The following is a 22,324-nucleotide window of genomic DNA, read 5'->3' as shown; positions in this document are numbered from 1 at the left end:
TTAGACCCAACTTACTGCCATATGTAGCCATGACGACCTCAATAGAACACGCCAGAAGAGATGTGTGGAAGATGTTATCATTCAGAAGTTTGCTAAAGAGAAACAAAATTATTAATACTTGTCCTAGTGCTAAAATAGCAGACTTTGATAACAAGTTAAGGGCACCTACCTGAAATTCTGCACTGAGAGGCGCTCTTCCTCCTGAAATATATAAATCAAACCAAACTTGTGAATATTCTTAGTATTTGTAAATGCGATGCCAGTACTAAGTCACCAGTAGTAAACTTACCGACTTTAGCATAGATTCCATCACTCTGTAATACAGACGAACTCCAAGCTTATATCTCTGTTAAAAAATACGAAATTCAAGAACATTGCAAGAAGTTTCAACAGACTAGAAGAGGCAGACTCTTGTGCCTTAACAATTCAGAACATTCCCGTTTTTTGGAAGAGCCACTACAAAGAAGTAATTGTCCCCAGTTTCATTTGGCAATAGCAACAGAGAGGTCTCAAAGGCTGCTAAGGTGACTATCCCAACCATATGAAGACTTAATCAAGTGTTCATGTTGATTCCCAGCTAACAGGACAAAGCAGGACTGACAGACAGGAGACTGTCAAGTACAAACTTGGCTGAATTTGTTTTCCTAAATCCTTGTCAAAAGCACAGTTGGCGTACTGATTTTATAAGGAACTGAGTCACCTTTTGCAGTTGTAGGTTAATTTATCTTATTGAATGCAAATATACATTTCACTAGATGCATTTCGCCCAGCAATTTTCCCATTCTTCATTAGAATATTTCCAACATACTTCCAACCAGTTCCTATTGTCCCTTAGGTATTAAGAATAATTTCTGGAATACTACCCTTACAACACTTTAGAAAGAAATACCTGTTCATTCCTCAACTTGAATAATGTAGCTTTTTACCATTATTGATCTGCACTGACAGAGGACAGTCAGTAAGGCAGGTCTCACATAAGCTAGTGCCAACAGGGTTCAAATGAGTAATTCTCAACCAGATGCTAGTTACCTGTAAACCAATTTCAGCACAGCCCTGTCCAACTGCTTCTGCAAATTTCTTTTTGAAGATGTGCTCCAGACATTCCACTCTTTTCAGGATACTGTCCTTAGGGTTCACTGTGCAATTCTAACGGAGTACAGGAAGGAGGGCAGGGGAAGGAAAGGCAGAGAAAGGACATTTTACTTCAAAAACACTTGAACGATTTCATCACGAGTCCTGCCTCACTTTGTAACATCTTTTAATCAGCTTAAATAAAAGTGGAATGGTTAAAAAAACAGAATCATTAGATACGTTCAACAATTTCCAGTAACTACAGCTTCATGTCTCACACACAACCAGCTGCAACCCAACTAACATGGAAGTCATACCATCAACATCAATGTCTTTAAAGTTAGAAATACATTTAAGTTGCTGAGTGTGGACATGAGATCCTGAGAACATCCTTCTCTTTTGTCTCCCTTTTATATCCCCTTTTTCCATCTGATACATACATAAATCTTAATATTTAGTGCAGTGACAAAAATATTTAAGAACTTACAAGGTTCCAGTATGCAGTTAGATAGAAATGCTTTCTAAAACAAGTAATTACATTTAAACCATCCAAATGAAAATGTACTTCATCAAAAAACAGCTGTTAATAAAGGAATTTCCCAAGACATGCATCAGATCTATAGGTGCTTATTGCACATCAGTGATAATTCCGGGAGTCTTTCACAAATCCTCCTTCTAGTCACTTACATTGAAATACCTGTTGAGAGTATCTGATGGTTTATCAGCTGCAGAGTTTAAAATCATAATCAATTGTTGAATGTTGTTCATTGCAGCTCTGGAAAAATACAATAAAATGTATAACAGACATTAAGGTTGGCTTGACAGTTTCCAGAAACTAAACAGCAAGTTATTTCTTACCCCAGTTATCAAGCAACCTACTGGGAAAAACTGTTGTACTGTGTTAACTATTGTGAATTCTAATAATCTAATTTATCTAATAAGCTAATTATTAGAATTATTACAATCCATAAGTAAACAACCAAAATAACACAAATTAAGTAATAAACAATAACAAGCACTTCTAAAAGCAATAAAATAGTGGAATTGCAATCCTTGTATGTGAAAATATTCAGTTAAATCAAGCATCTCCTTAAAAAATGCTCTTTGGCATGTGTACAAAAATAATACAAAAAAACCTGGTGAATGAAGACAGTTTTTACGTTTCAAGTCACCTGTTCACAAGTGTAGTAAGTAAGATGTACTAAAATACAGCAGTCACAAGAAATCCTGCTTTTTTAACACAGATGCTTTGAACAACCCTTATTTTTCAGGTGCAGAGCTGTCAACATTCCTATTGGCAATGGCAAGAGAACATGACTTTTCTCCCTCCCTGGATGTGAACCCAGAAGTCACTTTAGGACTTAAATTCTTACTTTAACTCCCAATTCCTTCTAGTTCAAATAGAAAGGCTACAATTTCTGTAATCCTTATTTTACCTACTGTATCTGTAGCTACGTTAGAAAGATCTTAATTATAAAATCTTCTTTCAAAGTATTATGGGTGGGGAAAAGGATGTAGACATTAAAGAAATTTTTCAGGGTTCCCAAGAAATACAAACAGTATCATCTTCAAAATTAGAATAAAATTCTATATTGTTTAGATGAAAAATAGATAGAAATAATGTTTTATCAACTTGGATATACTGAAGTATTGAAGTATGCCTCTATATATGGTCTTATTCACATCATCTTACACGTACAGAATTAAAGAAAAGCCCACACTGACATCAGAACTATTTGTATCTCTACGTAATGCCTAGAATTTCCTTGCTAAAAACAAATTCAAAAGTACAATCCATTGATTCATATCCAATGTGTTAACGCAGAGAAAGCCTAAAGCTAACCAAAGTAAGAGCAGTATATCAGAAAAGCTCTAATAATTTAACTATTTAGGGATACTTTGAAGACAAGTACATAGGATCCTGCTGTTTATTCTACAGACAAATGCCTTGTTAGAGCGTCTGTCTCTCTGAAGAAAGCATTTTTCAGTTTCTCTTCTAGAAGCAAAATCCTGACAACAAACATTTTTCATTACTTTCAGGAAGACCATTGTTTTAAGATAACAGAACAATTGCCCTTCTCAAATAGCACATATATCCAGGTGACTGAAATTTCTACAGGTGGGAAAATAAGAACAATAATGATCTTGTCATACAGGACAAGAACATATGAGCATGAACTAGCATCAAAACAGCCCACATTTCCAACTTTTGGAGGTGTCGTGCATTTTTCTGCCTTTATTATTTCAAAAAACATACAGAACTAATAATATATCCAGTACATCTGTAAGTATTATTGTGGTCTGGCTCTTTTTTGAAATATATTTCAAATTGTGTATTAAGCAACAGCATTAAGTGTCTATTATTTTAGAAAGGTTAGTGTATTATTTTTTTCTTCTAACTCCTAAGAAACAGTTTGATTCTTACAGTGGTACTGTCACTTTCTGAATTTTTCATTGTGGTTTCTCTTTTTTAGTTTTGGGCTATTTAACCTCAATTTGGTTCATATCACTCAGAAAATAAGTGAAGAACGAAAAAGATTATGCTCAACCATTACAACTGTAGTAGTGCAAAAATGCATTTTTCTTTAATCTACTTATCAGAAGGTTTTGATAAAGTCTCTTCTACCAAAACTCTGCTAGTGATAAGGAAAAGCATAAGGACAGTAGGAAAAAACAAAATGGAAGTAGTACTTCTACCAATTTAATCTACTTCTTTATATATAAATGACCAGATACAAATCCACTGATGAAAATTATTAGATTCTCACTAATTTCAGGGGGCTTTAGAGCAGATGCCTAGGGTCTAAGTCCAGAAAGAAGATAAGAAGATTCAAAGTAATAAGCACAGTGCTTTCAACATAACCTGTAAGAGGTTCTACCTAATTAAGGGAGAGTTAATGACAGACTTACTACTCTTTGCTGGTGACCAAAGGTTTAGTGCCATCTAGTGACGGTTCGGTGGCTTTATGAAAAACATTTCCCACAACCCAAACCACTGTGCTCAAATAAACCTTTGCTTGAACTTCCTTAAATGGCATCAGTTTTGGAAAACTCAGAGACTCAAGTGTGGATGAAGAGAATGTAAGTATCTCACTAGACCTCCTCTCAAGATCAAAGTTGGTTTCCCACATTTCTAATTATTAGTAACACAGAAACTTGGTACTCTTGTACTTTCTTGATAAGACTCCCATATCAAGAACTTTAATGAAGCGCCTTTCACAGTGTTAGAGGGCTTTAATTCTAGTATAATTGAGAAGTGTCAATAGCTATCTATGTTTGTCAAAAAAGGAATTTGTTGTCAATGTCCCTGTTGTTAAATACACTGCATGTTATAGATTGTCTAGTTCCTAATAGTGCCCTCAGTCTGGGAACCGGAAGGCAAACTCATGCCCTTACGGCTGAAAAAGCATCACTGGCAGTTAAAGATTGGAACTTAAAACTAAAAGGGTCCACAAACACTATAAAATAAAAGCTTCTGCAGTCACAGGCGATTAAAAGTGCTATCATATACAGATCAATATCTATCTCAGCTGCATGTATCCTTTCATTATTTTTATGAAAAAGCTTTTCAGAACCTTGCTGCTCTGTTGGCTCAAAAACAATTAGTTTCTGCAGGTAGCATTTAGTAGATTTATAGCAGATGCACAAGTCAAGAGTCCAATTCATTCTTCCACAAGCATATAAACACTGGAGAAGTATTTTTAATAAAAACAAAAATAATTTCACTAATTTGAGAAAACTGAAGTCATAAGAGTACAATAACTTCTCTCATTTTGACAATGTACAAAAATGAAAGGCATTTATACATGAAGCATAGAACAAGAACTTAACTGTTCGATTTTATTAAATTGGACACCTTAAAAATGACTGCCTGTGCAGACACTTCTGTTTGTCCACACAGCACATGGCATTGCTGTGACACAGCTGGCTGGTTCTTGAGTGTCCAGGAATTTCTAAGCACCATTACACAACAACATACCGATTTTGTTAAAAAAAAACCCAACTATGTGACACAAGGGAAAAACGGTATGTGCAAACCTCCTTTCCTTTGGTTAACTGAATTCAAGCTTGCAGTTTTTCCACATTTGATTGTATCACAGTATCACAGTATCACAGTATGTTCTGGATTGGAAGGGACCTCAAAAGATCATCTAGTCCAATCCCCCTGCTGGAGCAGGAACGCCTAGGTGAGGTTGCACAGGAACATGTCCAGGTGGGTCTTGAATGTCCCCAGAGAAGGAGACTCCACAACCCCCCTGGGCAGCCTGTTCCAGTGCTCTGGCACCCTTACTGAGAAGAAGGTTTTTCTCAAATTTAAGTGGAACCTCTTGTGTTCCAGCTTGATCCCATTGCCCCTTGTCCTATCATTGTTTGCCAACGAGAAGAGCCTGGCTCCGTCCTCGTGGCACTCACCCTTTATATATTTATAAACATTAATAAGGTCACCCCTCAGTCTCCTCCAAACTAAAGAGACCCAGCTCCCTCAGCCTTTCCTCATAAGGGAGCTGCTCCACTCCCTTAATCATCTTTGTTGCTCTACGCTGGACCCTCTCCAGCAGTTCCTTGTCCTTCTTGAACTGAGGGGCCCAGAACTGGACACAATATTCCAGATGTGGTCTCACCAGGGTGGAGTAGAGGGGAAGGAGGACCTCTCTTGATCTACTAACCACCCCCCTTCTAATACATCCCAGGATGCCATTGGCCTTCCTGGCCACAAGGGCACAGTGCTGGCTCATGGTCATCCTGTTGTCCACCAGGATCCCCAGGTCCCTTTCCCCTACACTGCTCTCTAATATGTAATTTCCCAACCGATACTGGAACCTGGGGTTGTTCCTGCCCAGATGCAGGACTCTACACTTTTCCTTGTTAAATTTCATTAGGTTATTCCCCGCCCAACTCTCCAGCCTGTCTAGGTCTCGCTGGATGGCAGCATAGCCTTCTGGCGTGTCAGCCACTCCTCCCAGCTTGGTGTCATCAGCAAACTTGCTGACAGTGCACTCTATTCCCTCGTCTAAATCGTTAATGAATATATTGAATAATACTGGCCCCAGTACTGACCCCTGAGGCACTCCACTAGATACTGGTCTCCAACTAGACTCCACACCATTGACTACCACTCTCTGGCTTCTCTCCTTAAGCCAGTTTGTAACCCACCTCACTACTCTATTGTCTAGACCACACCTCTGCAACTTAGCAACTAGGATGCTGTGGGAGACTGTGTCAAAGGCTTTACTGAAGTCAAGGTAGACCACATCCACGGCTCTGCCATCATCCATCCACCTTGTAACATTCTCATAAAAAGCTATGAGGTTGGTCAAGCATGACTTACCCTTGGTAAAGGGTGATCAACCAATCACCAATTAACACCATGTTTCTACCCTATCTATCCATTTTCCCCGTATACCAAGATATGTTGGTGCTCTTAAATGTTAAATCTTCCCAGATAGAAAAAACAATACGAAGGAGGAAAAGATAACAGAAGAAGAAATGTGTATGCTTATACAATTTGGTATCAGAAAAAGCTAGAAGATAGAGAGCTAGAATAAAGATGAGAAGGGAAGATGGAAGTAGAGCAGACTAAAGTACTACTGTGGAAGTAAAAAGTTGCACTGGCACAAGAACAAATACAGTAATCTACAGACATCCTCCTGCCCTTCTTAGACAACTCAGTAAAATGATTTCTCTGTTTTGCAACAACTTCACCAAGAATTGAGGGCACTCAGCATCCCTCAGGACGTGCTCACTGCTCATTAGTGATCAGAACTACAGCCTGTCTTATGAAAAAGCAATAAAAACATAGTTTTCTTTAAAACTAAAACAACTACTCTAAAGATTAATATTTTTAGTCAGGGTATTAAACAAAAGAACAAAACTTCAAAGAAAAACTCATACCGAACTGGAGTCTGTGGAAGTATAAGGTTAAGTTCCTCATCTGGATTGTTTTTCAGTGGCGTCCTCTCCAACTGTGAACTACAGAAATGGAAAACAAACTCATGAATAAATAAGGTAATTCAAAAAGGAATCTTTTCTATAACTTATTAATCTAAAGATAAAACTGTAGAACAGACTTTTAGAAGTTGTTAGAACAATGTAAACTAAATTCCCAAGGAGATCTGCTTTGAGCAGGATGTTGGACTAGATAACCTTTGAAGTTCCCTTCCAAGCTTTTTTTTTCCTCTAGAATTCTGTTTGCAAATAGCTTAATTTATGTGTACAGCTGGTATTAGCTTCATTTTAATCCAATTTTAAGTGAATTTATTTTTCTACCATAATGTCACAGACTTGCATTGTGAGCTCACATCAAGTTACAGAAATGCTGAACTGTCAGGAACCACTGGAATTTAAGCATATGACAAATAAAATCAATCAAATAGAATTATAGAATCACAGAACAGTTTGGGTTGGAAAGGATATTCAAAGGTCATCTAGTCCAACCCCCTGCAATGAGCAGGGACATCTTCAACTAGATCAGGTTGCTCAGAGCCCTGTCCAGCCTGGCCTGGGATGTTTCCAGGGATGGGGAATCTACCTCCTCTCTGGGCAACCTGGGCCAGTGTTTCACCACCCTCATTGTAAAAAATGTTTTCCTCATGTCCAGCCTGAATCTTCTCTCTTAGTTTTAAACCATTACCCCTTGTCTTGTTGCAACAGGCCCTGCTAAAGTCTGTCTCCATCTTTGTTACAGGCCCCTTTAAGTACTGAAAGGCCACAATAAGGTCTCCCTGGAGCCTTCTCTTCTCCAGGCTGAACAACCCCAGCTCTCTCAGCCTGTCCTCACAGCAGAGCTGTTCCAGCCCTCTGATCATTTTCGTGGCCTCCTCTGGACCCTCTCCAACAGGTCCATGATATTTGTTATCCAACAGCACCAGGGAACGTGCCTCATCAATGGTACTTGACTGTTTATTCGGCTAAACCATTCGTGGAACATTTCTGTCCCATGCAAACAACCACTCCCCAGACAATATGTGGGTACAGGTCAGAAGTCAGAATGGGCTGACTCTCAGCAGACAGCTTCCAAATGTCACCATCTAGTTTTTAGGAATGAGAATCTGGACAGTGAGGATCCAAGCCATTCCATGCCGGGTGGCCCCAGAGCCACAATGCCACATCAGCCATACCTAATCAACTTGCATGGCAGGGCCTCAGCCTTCTCACAGCTCCTCAGCTTCCCCTGGATGACAGGTGCTCCCACACAGTAAGAACTGGAGTAGATTTTCCAAATCATTTTAGGCGGAGTCACAGTCATGTTTTCTAACTAGTTAAGCAATAATATAAAGGAAGGCTGGTGATGCCAGCTCAACTCAACAACAAACCTAAGAGGTCAACATGTTACAGACATCTCCATTTATAACATGAGGGGGCAGAATACAACAAGTTCATGTTCTCCATTACAAAATTAAATCAGTAAATTGAAATATTACCATGTTATGACATCAGGCTGCAGAGTTTCATCATGATCCAGAAATAATCTTGCATCTATATCTTTGTTTTTGAGATAGAGCTCATCATACTGTTTCGAGAGAACCTCAACCTCAAAAAAAACATTAAAAACCAACTTTATTTTATAGGAACAAGTTCAACAATTTACCAAATAATATAAGCTAGTCCTACTTCATGTATACAATGCTGAAATTTTAAGAAAATGACACTGGAGCTCACAAAGTCACTTCTTACAAAACAGCTGAAACATATCCAAAGGAAAATTATTGCTCACACACAAAGATAATTTTATAAGAGAAAGTAAAGATTACAAGACTTCCTTGAAGAAATGTAGGTCTTGACACTGTAAAAGAGCTAAAAATAGCTGGAGTGGGAGAGACAGACCAGCAAATCAAATTAACATTTCCAGGCTTTTAAATCTTTCCTTCCAGAGTAAAAAGGGTCTCCAAGAACAGGAAACATAAAATGATTGCCCTTAGAACAGGTGTCAGGCAATCGGCTTGGTCCTTGTCTCTCCTGGTTTGGAGATAAAGGCTAAAACACAAACTCAAACCTTCTTGTTCTGACCATACAAGTTTCTCCATTTCAAATTAATATTTGTACTGGTGCAGTTATACAAAGACATAGACCATTGTTTCCTATCTACACTGTTGGTTTTTAAATGACTGTTAAAAGTTTGTTTTTCAGTTTGTTTTGCTTTTTATTTTATTTTGAGTGACTAACACTAACTGGAAGTCTGGAATTTATTTTTTTTTAATTGGGGCCAGATACCAGCCTCCACTTCTAATCTGCTGCTGTGCTCCTGCACAAGTGGGCAGTCACCTCAATTGTCTGTTCCCTGAGCCCTCAAACATACTAAATGATGATGCACTCTGGCAAATTTCTGCTAAAACAGCAGGCAACAACAGATATGAACTCAAATTAGTCCCCTACCAGTCCCAGGAAAAAGCAAGCTACAAATACTTCCTACACAGCTTCGCTCCTCGTCCTCTTCTTTTACCTTTGCCAAATGAATTTGCTCCAAAATGATCTCATGGTTAAAACTTAAAGATTAGGATTGTTAAATCAAAGATTATCTTTACACAGAATCACAGAATCGACTGGGTTGGAAAAGACCTCAGAGATCAGAGTCCAACCCTTGGTCCAACTCTAGTCTGTTTACTAGATCATGGCACTAAGTGCCATGTCCAATCTCAGTTTAAAAACCTCCAGATTCTTACTATTGCTTTGCTTGTTTAATTTTAGAAGTTCGTTTTATTTTCATTTTTCATTATCTTCCTAATGGTTTATGTGAGGTTTTTTGTCTTAAAAATTTCATTATTTCGTGAAGCTGCAGAAACTTCAGATTCTCACTGAAAAAAAAACCCAGCAGTTCTTAAATGAACTGGGCTAACTGTGAAGAAACCTTCTGCCAAAAATAAGAGCGCTGAATCAATCTATTCTTCAGTTCATGAAGTCTGACCAAACACAGAGTGAAGACAAATGAAATAAAGCCTCAAAAGCTTTTTTTTTTGTTTTGGAAACAACATTAAATCCATTGAAAGCTTGGTGTTCTTTTTAATGAAAATGAAAGTCAATTTAAACATATTACCAGTTATTGTACTGATGATCTCAGCTATGGCTGATGGTTAGTTGGATTTCTTACATGAACTGTGTGCCTCTGAAATATAGCTGTAACTTTCTGCTTTGTTTTAGAACATCCCTTCAGGCATTCAAGGTTCAGGGGCAAGGATCAGGTGACTAGATTTTCTCCTTCAATACTTCATCTTACACCATTTTCAGCAGCAGAGTCTTAAATCAGTAATTTTGATACTAACGCTTAAATGGAACAGCCATGGATGAGAACCCTCACTAATTTGAGAATAAGCTGTGTAATGATCTTTGCCTGGAAGTTCATACATGGCTTACCAACTACATGCACCCATAAATTAAAAAGTTTAAACAGACTGCTGATACCTTGAAATTAATTTTGGAAGAGCTTAAGAACTTCAGTGGGTCTCATATTTTGTCCCCCACCCAACACACTATGAAACCAAACAGAACATGCACTTTGCTGAATCTTGGAGGCCTTAAGTCTGAACAAGTTTCAGAGCTGCTTATTTTCAGGTTACCACATCTATTGGTGACACAGAGCTAAACCTGCTCTTTAAGCAGTGGATGTGCGCACTCTTGCATACAATTGCATAGAGGGAGTTGGCCGCATCCAGGCTACAACTCCATGAGATGAAAGTAATTGTGCATGCACACAGCAGTCCAAACTCTGCCAGCTGTGAAACTGAGCCTAATCTTTTGGATATCTCTCCAGCATGACTACAGCAATATGTCTCAATTATATTTAAATTAAGGTGTGTAATTTAAGACTGTATGCATTCACAGACTGACTTCAGAGACTTGATATTGTAATAACCGTATTTTAGATTAATGGCCTCACCAAGATCATGGATATGAAACTCTTACGTCATGTTTTGCTTTGAGCAAAAGCACTGGCTCAGCCTCAGGAAATTAATTTATTAAATTCAAATGTAAAAGCTAAATATACTCCATGAATACTGGAATCTCTGCTAAGCCACATTTTTGAAAAACAATGCATTTTGATAGCTGATCTTAGAAGAACCTATTAGAACTTCATTGATGTGTGAAAGGTATATCTTGAACAACTTGGCATGAAGTAAAGCACTGTTGTGGAACCATCTTAAATTCCTCCAGTTACCTCTGGTAGTCCATTTGAAGCTACAATACCACTAGAATTCAAGAAAGGAATAAAGCTTGTGAAATACACATTTTTGACCTAAAAAAAAAAAAAGGAAAAAAAACAACATTACCAATATACAGAGGCAACTATGCATTTACTGCTTTCAAATCTTTAAATCAAGAAACTAAATGAGATACTTCTGTAACGCACTGTATTTTGTTTTCAATAAAGCAAAACTGAAATTGCCTACATGTCCAAAATGTAATGTAATATGTAAGCATGCAGCACATAATCCATTGCTGGAACTTTTAATGGCTTAACTGGGAAAGACCTGCACTCTTCCCAGCCCTCCTGTATTTCTACTTCCATCATCTGCTTGGATATTCCAAAAAAAAGTCCTTTTCACACAGGAACAGATTTACCACTGAAGAGGAATGGGGTCTTTAAGATCCCACACAGAAGCAATGTGCTTGTTGAGTATATTTTCTTATCGTGGGCTTCTTTTTTTAAACTACCTACTGGATGAATACCTTCCTCACTGAACTTGAGGGAAGAGTTAAGCAAGCACAACTACTAAGAATTAATAAGACCATTTAAATAAACACATATTCCAGGTAAGGTTTAGCAGCAAGATCTAACAGACTAAAACACAGGCATTACCTCATCTAAATTACAATCATGCTCTTTACAAAGGACTTCAATAACTTTTGTATCAGTATCAACTTGCTTTGAAGTATGTGTACTCCTGTTCTGACCTCTTCTTGGAGTTCGAGCTGAACCATTAACAGTCACTGCCGACACAGCAGACTCTGGAAAGACAGTCAGAACCATCACAGGGTTAGAGTTGTATATCTCTTCTTTCTTAAGACATTTTTAAACCTAAGAGATCTAAATTTTTATATGATTTTTCAGGTTCTCCTCTTAAATTTCCCTTTCTATCTGTTCAGCTGGGTAAGAAACCTTCATTACCAAAAACCTACACAAAATCAAAACATTTTAAAATTCCTGTTTCAGTACTTGGATATTCTGTTTTTTTTAAAAAGCTATTCAATGCAGAATGTAATAGCACTTTTTGTAAGTAGCTTTGAATAAGAATCTGTTTCGCAAAGTTAGGAAACCCGTATCGTTTCACATTTTCTATTTTTACAGAAATATAAAAGAAGGAGCTGAAAGAGTAACTTCACCCGATATGTCTGAAGGTTAACAGAGTCAATGCAGGACTTAAGTGCTGGTGGGAACCTGGAAATATGGTTATGCAGGGAATTCCTCCTTTCCCCAGATACCCCCAACAAACAAGTAGGAACCAACAAGTTCACCTTGAAGATATCAGAAAACCTTAATTCAGTGAAGTAAAAATATTTCATTTTGTTAAGCTCAAAGTAAATGGCTTCAACACTGTCAGCTTAAAATATGTTAATTATATTAATAATATATGTTAATATCACTAAATATTGTTGGTTTAAAACTGACATTCTAATCCATATGCTGTTCTGAGAAAACCTGACAAACTACACTGCTCAGGTGGCTGCATCATAATCCCCTCAGCCTTAGCCAGACCATAAAGCTTGACATCATTTAGCACAACGTGAAGCCTCTTGGTCATGAGGATTTGAACAACACATTGTATTATTTGCTAAAGGAATGAAGCACCTGCACATATCACGCAGCTTCAAGTTAGAAATTAATGCTTTACATTTATGACAGCAACAGCTGTATTTGCAATTTAGTCTGAAGTGGCAGTGTTTCTTTTCAAGATAGAATGCACAGAACCAAGCTGCTTCTAATAATGAGCTCCTAGTCCTCGTGGTTTCACTAACAAAAACACATCAGTGTGAACGCGGTTCAAAACCAGCTAGTTTCACTTCAGCATTCTTTGAGAAAGATCTGCTTTGTAACATCTGAAATAAGGAGTAGCATATGTCTGTCCTACTGTGAAGAACAAATTTAAATTCAAAATAGTACTGGAAGAGGGTAGGGATTTGCTTGTCACAAGCCCATCCTTTCCTACCCTTTATTTGTATTTAGATTAGAATAAAAGTGAGATTATTTGTTCTTACCCACAACAAATAGTTACCAGGTCAGATAAATATCCTCCAAAACATGGAATTTAAAGAATATAGCAGTGAATACATCAACTATTCTAAAAAATAACCCAAGTGGATATTTAGTTGTGAAGCAAATGAAAAAAGCAAGTAAATTTACGCTATAAATATTAGTTTTGTATCCAAACTCAGAAGAGGATAAACTAATTAGTGTCAAATAATTGTTTTCTACATACTATGACTCCAAATACTTCAGTATTTAAATACTATGGTTTGCAGAAGAAAATAATCAACAACAATGGAAATCTATCTCTGAAAGTTACCATAAATGCTTACTTTCTCTGCCTTTTAACGAGGCTTTCCAAGTTTTAGGTACAAAAACTGAATGTACAAAAGGTTACTGCTGAAGAGAAGTGTATATAGCAAACACCCATTATATTTTTACTTAAGATAAAAAGACACTTGCTAATATCAAAGGGGATGTAATAAAAGCAAAGCTATCTACATTTTACATCTACCATTTTATTTTGAGTTACCACCACAACTAGGTTTTCTATCCACTACAGACTTCTTTTAAATGCCTGTATAGTCCAGTATCTTGTACAGTTTTGTTGTCATCACACCATTCTATGTCAATGAAATAGTCATAGCACCACCTTTTCCTTTTGTAACTCAAAGCAAACCTAAATAATAGTTCTTGTTCATCATCTACCCAGAACCTGAATTCTTTTACCAAAGTAAAACTGCTGTTTTAACAAGCCCCTGAACAGCTTGTATGGGCAGAGAACATAGCAAATGGATGGTAGGAAAAAAAGTTAAATACACTGCCAGATTCAGGTAATTTAATTCAAGTTCACTATAATCTAAACTACATTAAAACATTAAAAAATCCGTTTAAATAAGTTGAAGTTTTATTGTGTTAATTATGACTGTTAGCATGACTAATAGAAATTTAACCAAATTCGAAAAAAAGAAAATGAAATCCTTACTGTATGGTTCCTTGAGCATAGCAGGAGGTGACAGCTTGATAAAATAATCTAAGACACACAGCAACAACTGGAAAGAAATCACCAGGTCATCTTCCACTTGCAACACTTTACCTGCAAAAGTTTAAAAAGGTAAAGAAAATATGTTTGTGAGATGTTTGACTTAATTTTAAGAGTAATTTTGAAAAAATAAAGATTTGGAAGTTCATTTAATAAAACACTACAGTTAGAATTCAGAAAGCACCATGCAGGATGCCAGTGTTCTTTAAAGGCTACTGATTTTAGAACTCTTCAGAGGTTTGTTGCTTTAGAGATAGCATACATGTAAATAACTTTACTGTGTACAAAATTCCCACCTCAGTGCTCCCTCCTGATTTCTTTTTAATTTTAGTCTAGTGGAGTAATTCTGCAGATTATTTTGCCTGTAAGTACCTCTTTCTTGTGTGCAATTCTTCCTCACTTACTTTTATGTAGTCTTAAGTTTTGTGAAAGAATTCAGAAAGCAGGAGTTGCTACTATATAGTGAAGACAAATACAAACCATGCTATCACACTGTAAGCTCAGCCTGTCAAATTTATATGAACTGACTTAAAAGCCACACAAATATCAGCATGAAGAGTGCTTTTAAAAGTACATTATTCCAGTTGTTCCCAAATTATGATTCTTACACCAGAGAAGATTTCCAGGGCCATTCCAAGATAGCATGCACCACCACAAAAAATCTGGAAAGCCCACAGTAACCCAGAATGGCTACAGACCACTAATCGTGCTCTACTGACACATGCAATTTTCATATCTATTTTGTATCAGATTGAGCAAGCATCACCCAGGCTCTCCTGTGACTTCAACTATTTGCTGGTTAATTCTAGTTTTCCTTATCCTCAGTGAAAAGGCAGGCTAGAAAAACTGAATTCAGCTTTATGCTTATGCTTGGAGAATTCTAGTGAAAAAGCTCCATGAAGCCCAGCTGATCCAGGACTGATTTCAAGGGCAGAGACATGCGCACTTTACTGGTAACACAGCAATTAAGATATGATTCATTCCTTTTTGTAGGAATAGTATAATGAGACAGAACTCCATGAGCTACCCAAATTGTTTCATCACTCAGCTTTAACTGGATCTTCAGCCTTTTCAACAAAGAATTGTAGTATACATAATTTCTGACTTATCTTAAAATATATTATTATTAAATTTTATTTATCTACTTGTTATATACAAGCTATTAAAAATTCTGCAGGTCTTTTAAGGTAATCATCCATTATTAAAATATTGGCAGCTTATAAAGCACCTCGAATAGACTCAAATACAAAAATACCAACCTTCAAAGTAAAAAAGTTATAAAGCTTAAAAAAATATTTATATACACAGGCAGAAATAGAAGATAAAAGTGCAGTCAAATTGTATAGAAAGAAATATTACTGAGTAGTTACAAAAGCCATACAATCCAAACATTGTGGGCCTGTATTATGAACACTTGTAGTAAGGATGCCAGTCTAATACTGGACACAAAACAAATCCATAAAATCACTTCAAACATACTCATTAAAAATAACTGTCTTTAAATCAAAACTCACCTTTTGCCAGCAAAAAAGTAATCCAGTAATTTTTCAGGACTAATACAGAACTGAGTTCAGCAGAAATCCTGTAGAGACACAGAAATAAAGCCTTTAAAATGGTACAGAGCTGTTAATGCAAACTATAGTTTCTGAAAACATGCTTCAGTCTACAGAACAATTTAAGACAGTATGCAACATTCTCCATATAGTTAAGCTTATTACCTCATTCCATTCCCTATGTAATTATGACTATATATTTGAAAAAATTAAGTCTCTGTAAAGCCATTCAAGAATCAGGACATATCTATATCATCCATGGAAAAGAAAGTGAATGCGCATAATTCACTTAACTGTTATGAGCTGGTTTCTCTCTTGTGCCTTTGACTAATGCCCTGTTCTCCAGTCACAGCATGAACACAATCCCATTTGGGAGTTGCTAAGGCATCTTTTCATCCACTCATCTGTTGCTATGATTAGGAAGGTCACTCTCCAAATGCTTGTTTCCACCATGCCAAGACACCTGCCATTAGGTGGTGATCCTTCACGGAAGAAGTGATCAAGATTTACATATAACTTCTGCAGCTTTCATCATCCCTCACTTAAATTCAAAGTCCTCTCTAAGTCTAAATTAAACACGACATACTATGACTTAGGTCAGCCTCAGTGGGTTAAAAAATAAATTGCTGACACATTTTACATCTTATCTTGAGAAACACAATTTTGAAAAGTCAGACTTACTCACTACTAGGTTGTTCCAGATAAATAAGGCCACAAGTCCTAGAAAATAAAAAGAAATTCTTATTTTTAAACACTTCTCTGAAAGCAAACTGTGTAATACCTTTTACTGCAATGTAATGAAAAATACACTAGTACACAAAACATTCTAACTTTTAAAAAATGCTGACTCTTAGAAAACAGATTAATAACAGAGCAACTAAAGCCCTGCCAGAGCTGCAATAATACTGTTGCCTCCCTGCTTACGTAAAAGCTTGCATAGAACATTTTAAATTTGGTACAATAAAGTTTGTTGTTGTTTTCTTCCAGAAAGACAGGATTTGTATGTACATTGTTACTCAGTGGCTTGTAAAACATAGTAAAGTATGTACCACACCTGTGCAGAGCACTCTATAAAAGGGCAATTTAAAACCTTTACTCCTTCTGTAGCGTCACTGCAAGCCCTGCAGTATAATGTTTCTTCCTAATTATTCTAGGTATATGTCTTTCAATAAATTCCTTTTCTTCAAAAGAAAACAAGGGTAAAACAAATTTCAGATCCTTCTGATTGAAAAAAAATTGTTACTGCATTTCAAATTTTGAAAAAGCAAGCAAGCAAAGAAGAGTTAGAGGGACAAAAACAAAAACACGCCTGCATAAATCTGCAATGAAACTTTTATAAGCCCAGAAGACTTGTAATGGGTAAACTCAAATTATTTACAAGTTTCATAGCACTTTATAGCTTTAAGGCAGCTATAAACTTTACAAAAATGTTGTGATACATTACCCAAGTTAACAGTGCGATTGGATTGGACTTCAAAAAGAAATAAAACTTATATCACATTTGTGTCTTGATTCTATAAACTACTAAGGGGTGACCTGCTGCCCCTTTTAAGGGTCACATAAGGGTTGAGAGTCTTTTGTGGTTCAGGAGGCAAAACTGTGACTCCAGCTCCCGTAGCTGAGAAGTACCACAGGGCTGAAGCACCAGGATCAAGTAGTATGAGCATCACAGAATGATGCTTCAATGCTTAATGACATGAAACAGTTTTCTACTGGACTATGCTATAGAGAATTGCACACACTGATTAAAAATTGGCTCAAAGGATATCAGACCTTGCCAACACGCACCTATAACCAGCACACATTCACCTGTAAAAGGATCTAAAGCCTTCATCTCTGTCTTCACATTAAAGCACAGAGTGTGACAACTTACCACCTTGGAATAGGAGCAACTAAAAAGCATCCATTTGAAAATCTCCCAATTGTCAAGGTGCACACAGAAAGCTCTTTAAATTGAATATGTTCGTCAGAGTGCATTCTACACGGAGAGAACACCCCTCTATTTTCACTGTATGGTCACAGCTAAACCACTTGGGAAAGTTTATCTTGATTACAGTGAGACCTGCTAACAGAGCAGGCCCTGCAACACCTCTAGACACTGGAACAAAAAGCCATCAGGTCCAGATCTGGGAGAGAGAAACTATCTGATTTGTGCCTTTTTTTTCTTCCCTTAGAAAGAAACTCTTAGAATCTGGGGAGGGGTGGGTAGTTAGAAATAGAACATCCCTTAAATTAAAAAAATATATATAGTAAAACAATCCGTATATTTGTAAAAAGCTTAAATAAAGGGACTAGTAACCACTTGCCACGCTGCTCTCACTATTGCTCATACTGCAACAAAGCATTGTAATATTTATGGAGTCAAATAGAAGAAGTGTTTATTCAATACATGTAAACATTGTAAATATTAGCATGCAGAGTTTAAATGGGCTCTTCTAATACACATTTGGAAAAGTCTAAATACATAATGTTAACAGCCATAAAGAATTCATCGTTTTGAAATGAACAATGTATACTACCTTTCAAACTTGTGGTATAGTGCAAGCAATACATCATATTTCTTTTTCAGTCTTGATACAGTGCTATCAACTTTAGTGCTTACAGTGTCCATGTTAACATCCACCTCTTCCAGAAACTGAAAAAATGTGCATACACTGAAAAGAAGGAAAAAATATGCCAGGTTATCATAACTGAGAATGACCATTATGCAATAGCCCTTTAAAAACACCACTAAAACCCACTGCCTTACTTCACTAGACTCCAGCACATTCTTATTACAACTAGCAGTGACTGAGAACCTTGCTTTGCAAAATATGACTTGCTTACCTTGAGCCCCATATACCACCTTTAAATTTTTCAGAGGTAGGAAAATTGTTTAACTGGGAAGCACAAGTTTCTTGTGATACGGGCTTTACTACAGAAAGATAATTTTCTTGGCTAGCACAGATTATTTGTAGAAGTCAGGATCTGCTCACTAGACACATCTTTCTTCCTTGCTCTGTCAGTAAAACCGCAAATATCAAACACAGACATCTTGATTCTTCTGCTCTAGCTAAAAGTTCTACTTCAAAAATGTTCTTACTGCTTTAAGAACATGACCCTTGGCTCCATCAATGCTAAAGAGAGACCAAGGAATGAAAAGTAAGATGAATGCACTGAGTTACTTGAATTACAAATCTTACAACAGGCAGTGGGGACAAGCACAGCCCCACCCTTTGGAAATACTATTACAGAGGGGATTAATGTTTTCCCTACTCATCCATGTAATGTTATGGCCATCAAGAAAGCATTTTATGTTTTTGTTCATAACCAAAATGAGCAGACTACTAAAAATGAAGGAGGATGCTATCAAATATATTGAACTATTTCAACTATATCAAATATAGTTTGATCTTTTATCAGAGAAAAGGATTCTAAGAGATGGATTGACCTTTTTTTAGACTAAAAAAGAGAACAGAAAAATGGTCAGGAGTTCATTTGGGAATTCTTTTACCATGGAATAAAAAAAATCTTTCCAATATGTCTGTGTGGCTCTAGAGAATAAGATGACTGGTAGAAATCTCTGCCAGATCGATTTTACAGCTGACAAAAAGCCCAAGGCTAACAAGCAATTGAGTATTGCTAAAATAAAAATTGCCAGAGTAATAGCTTACTCTATGAAACCCCAAGGGAAGAAAAAATCTCTTTCAGTTTTCAGCACAAGTTGGTCTGTACTCAGGTGGAACATGCTGAACATCGCTGCACAAATGCAATTAGATTTCATCCACAAAATTCCAAATTCAGTCAAGACTGAAGAGATTAAATAGAAAGATAGGACCTGCCCACTGCTCTGGAGAAGTCCAGTCAAAACTGATGACTTCCAAGAAAAGGGTTTTTATCCCCAAGCCTGGGGTTAGCACCATGATGAGCCCGGCGTTCTGCCTGAGCCTCCTGCCCTAGAGCATCCCAACGCTCTGCTCCTGCTCTCGACACACCGCACAGTTATTAGGCAGACAGCACTGGGATCCTTTCCTTAGATTAATACAACACAAGGGTATGTTGACTGCTGCTGCCACCTAAATCTACCTTAAAAGCAGATATTGTCCTATAATTTTAATTCATGTATTATGAACTTGGTGAATATACAATAGAACGGTAACAATTCCTTAGCAAAAAGCATATACAGAAGCACAAAATTTAGACTGGCATTAAAATGTCTGAAAGAGCAGCATGATGGCAAGCTATTTGAAGAGTAACAATTTTTCCCCACTTCTTGATTTAGCCCAAGCCTAATGTTGGTAAAAAGGTTTTATTAAAAAAAAAATCTTGACACAGGGAAATTAAGGGAAATATTTTAGGTGTAATTTACACCAAGTTAAATTCATGAAGACTTCAGGTTGAGCAAGAACAAGCTGTGTGATACAATCAGCTGTGTGATACAATCAAAGCCAGTCACAGCTGGAATCAAACAAGTATTGTTGCTCCCACAACTAAAACATGATAGCAAGATTCCTAGTTTACCAAAACATACAAAATTCCCATAAGTAGCCTTCACTTTAAAATCAGCTAGCCTGATATACACAAAGATTCCCAATGCTTAAAAACATTCTCTTTATAAAAATGTTGACTAGTTCATTGTTGAAATCTAAATTCACACATTTAAATTCATTTACCTTATGCTAATACTTTTCAGAAGCTCTGTGAAAGTGAATGTCATTTCATCCAGATCAATTGCTACAATGAAGATACAGACTCCCCATGTTTCCTTTTTCTTTTTGTTATAAGCCTTTTAGAAAAAGAGAAAACAGTATCTTTATCATGCAATACAAGCAGGTAATATATGAAAAGCATTAATTTGTCCAAATTTTACTAGAAATGGTAAAACAAACCACCCTCAAGCAAACATTTGATTATGAAAGCAAATTATTTGATATCTGTGATGTAAAACTTGCAGTGGTTTTCAGTTGAAAGACCGTGCACTTCAACTTTTATTCCTAGAGTACAAGATCAATTTTAGCCATACAATTCAGCAATCTTCAAAATAGAAGCTTTGATTCCACAGAACATTTATGCAAAGCAGTTTTATGCAAATGCATTATTAGTTTTTAAGTTACTATATTTTACTAGAATAAGACATTGAAGATTAAAGAATAAGGAGAAAAGCCACACAAGCTGTAACCAATCATTCTCATTTAGAGCCACAAAGATGACTGGATGAGTGGAGAATCTCTCTGTGAGGAAAGGCTGAGTGAGCTGGGTCTCTTTAGCTTGGAGAAGAGGAGACTGAGGGGTGATTTCATTAATGTTTATAAATATGTAAAGGGTGAGTGTCACAAGGATGGAGTCAGGCTCTTCTCAGTGACAACCAATGGTAGGACAAGGGGCAATAGGTACAAACTGGAACACAGGAGGTTCCACTTAAATATGAGAAGAAACTTCTTCTCAGTAAGGGTGCCAGAGCACTGGAACAGGCTGCCCAGGGGGTCTGTGGAGTCTCCTACTCTGCAGACATTCAAAACCCGCCAGACACCTTCCTGTGTAACCTCATCTGGGTGTTCCTGCTCCAGCAGGGGGACTGGACTAGATCTTTCCAGGTCCCTTCCAATCCCTGACATTCTGTGATCCTGTGATCCTTCATCAAAGAAAAGCCCTCCTGCAACAACAGACATGCCATCCACACGGACTTCACTCTTGATGGAGTTCACTCCAAGCTGGTCACTTGGAGCCAGCTGGGCATCAGTTACAATTCCAGTTCCCTTCCACCAGCACAGCATCCCTACAGAAAACCTCTAAAGAGATCTCTCCATGCTTGGCAGAAGCATGGAAGAAAAACCCAGGCAGATATATGGCACAGCTTTTGAAAACAGAGCTATTTTGAAGATGGAACCAAGTGTGAGTGCAGCCCTGCAAACTCTTAAAATACTCTTTGGACATTTGGCCTCCCTGTAAATAAAATCTCCAAGGCCACCTAGGCCCACAGCCACTTTAACAAAGTAGCAGGTTTTGAACGGGTACCTCAGCAGCTCCAGATTGAATGTGACATCCACGAGAGGACAGAGGTGAAGCAGACCCCAAGGAGCGAGTCAGCTGAAATACCAACTGGCTCTCCTGCTCCCTGGTCTACCCTTTTATCCTGTTCTCATCACTCTACCTACCTGTCTCCCAGAAAACATCAACACGAACCACAGGGGCCAGTTCACTTCAGAAAATACTTCCAAAAGGCAACAGGAATATGTCCGCACCAGACCCAGTACCCTTTATCTTACATGGTTTTCCAAAACTACCCTGAAGGGCTCTGCATCCTCAGCACCCACTCATATCCTCACTTACTCAGCAGCGTAACCATGACAAGTAGCTTGCCATGCCACTTTTTACAATTGCTCTGTTTCTTCCTTGGGACCAGTGTTTATACATCCATGAATACCAGCTGGGGTCTCCTCCAAACAATGAGAAATTCCATTGGTTTGTGCAATTGATAAGAATCATAATACAGGTTTGACA

General features: G+C 37.3%; 1 protein-coding gene across 3 annotated transcripts in view; it reads right to left on the bottom strand.

Annotated features, from left to right (window-relative positions):
* Positions 1-22,324, bottom strand: part of RB1 (RB transcriptional corepressor 1) — an 81,622-nt gene that overhangs the window by 50,676 nt on the left and 8,622 nt on the right. For all 3 annotated transcript variants that reach the window (XR_013922015.1, XR_013922016.1, XM_080342542.1), the window contains exons 3-16: positions 20,497-20,609; positions 18,364-18,498; positions 16,526-16,564; positions 15,806-15,873; positions 14,235-14,345; positions 11,864-12,012; positions 11,222-11,299; positions 8,493-8,602; positions 6,964-7,041; positions 1,759-1,846; positions 1,030-1,146; positions 290-346; positions 170-201; positions 16-92 (exon numbers count right to left, since the gene is read on the bottom strand). Coding sequence is in view for 1 of the 3 variants with exons in the window: in XM_080342542.1 (XP_080198668.1) it covers positions 16-92; positions 170-201; positions 290-346; positions 1,030-1,146; positions 1,759-1,846; positions 6,964-7,041; positions 8,493-8,602; positions 11,222-11,299; positions 11,864-12,012; positions 14,235-14,345; positions 15,806-15,873; positions 16,526-16,564; positions 18,364-18,498; positions 20,497-20,609 (1,252 nt within the window). In the remaining 2 variants the exon portion in view is untranslated. The remainder of the gene's footprint in view (positions 1-15; positions 93-169; positions 202-289; positions 347-1,029; positions 1,147-1,758; positions 1,847-6,963; positions 7,042-8,492; positions 8,603-11,221; positions 11,300-11,863; positions 12,013-14,234; positions 14,346-15,805; positions 15,874-16,525; positions 16,565-18,363; positions 18,499-20,496; positions 20,610-22,324) is intronic.

This window comes from Nesoenas mayeri (assembly GCF_963082525.1).
Source record: "Nesoenas mayeri genome assembly, chromosome: 1".
In the NCBI taxonomy this organism is placed as follows: Eukaryota; Metazoa; Chordata; class Aves; order Columbiformes; family Columbidae; genus Nesoenas; species Nesoenas mayeri.
Note: the sequence above shows the minus strand (reverse complement) of the source record. Positions and strands in the feature narration are given on the sequence as shown.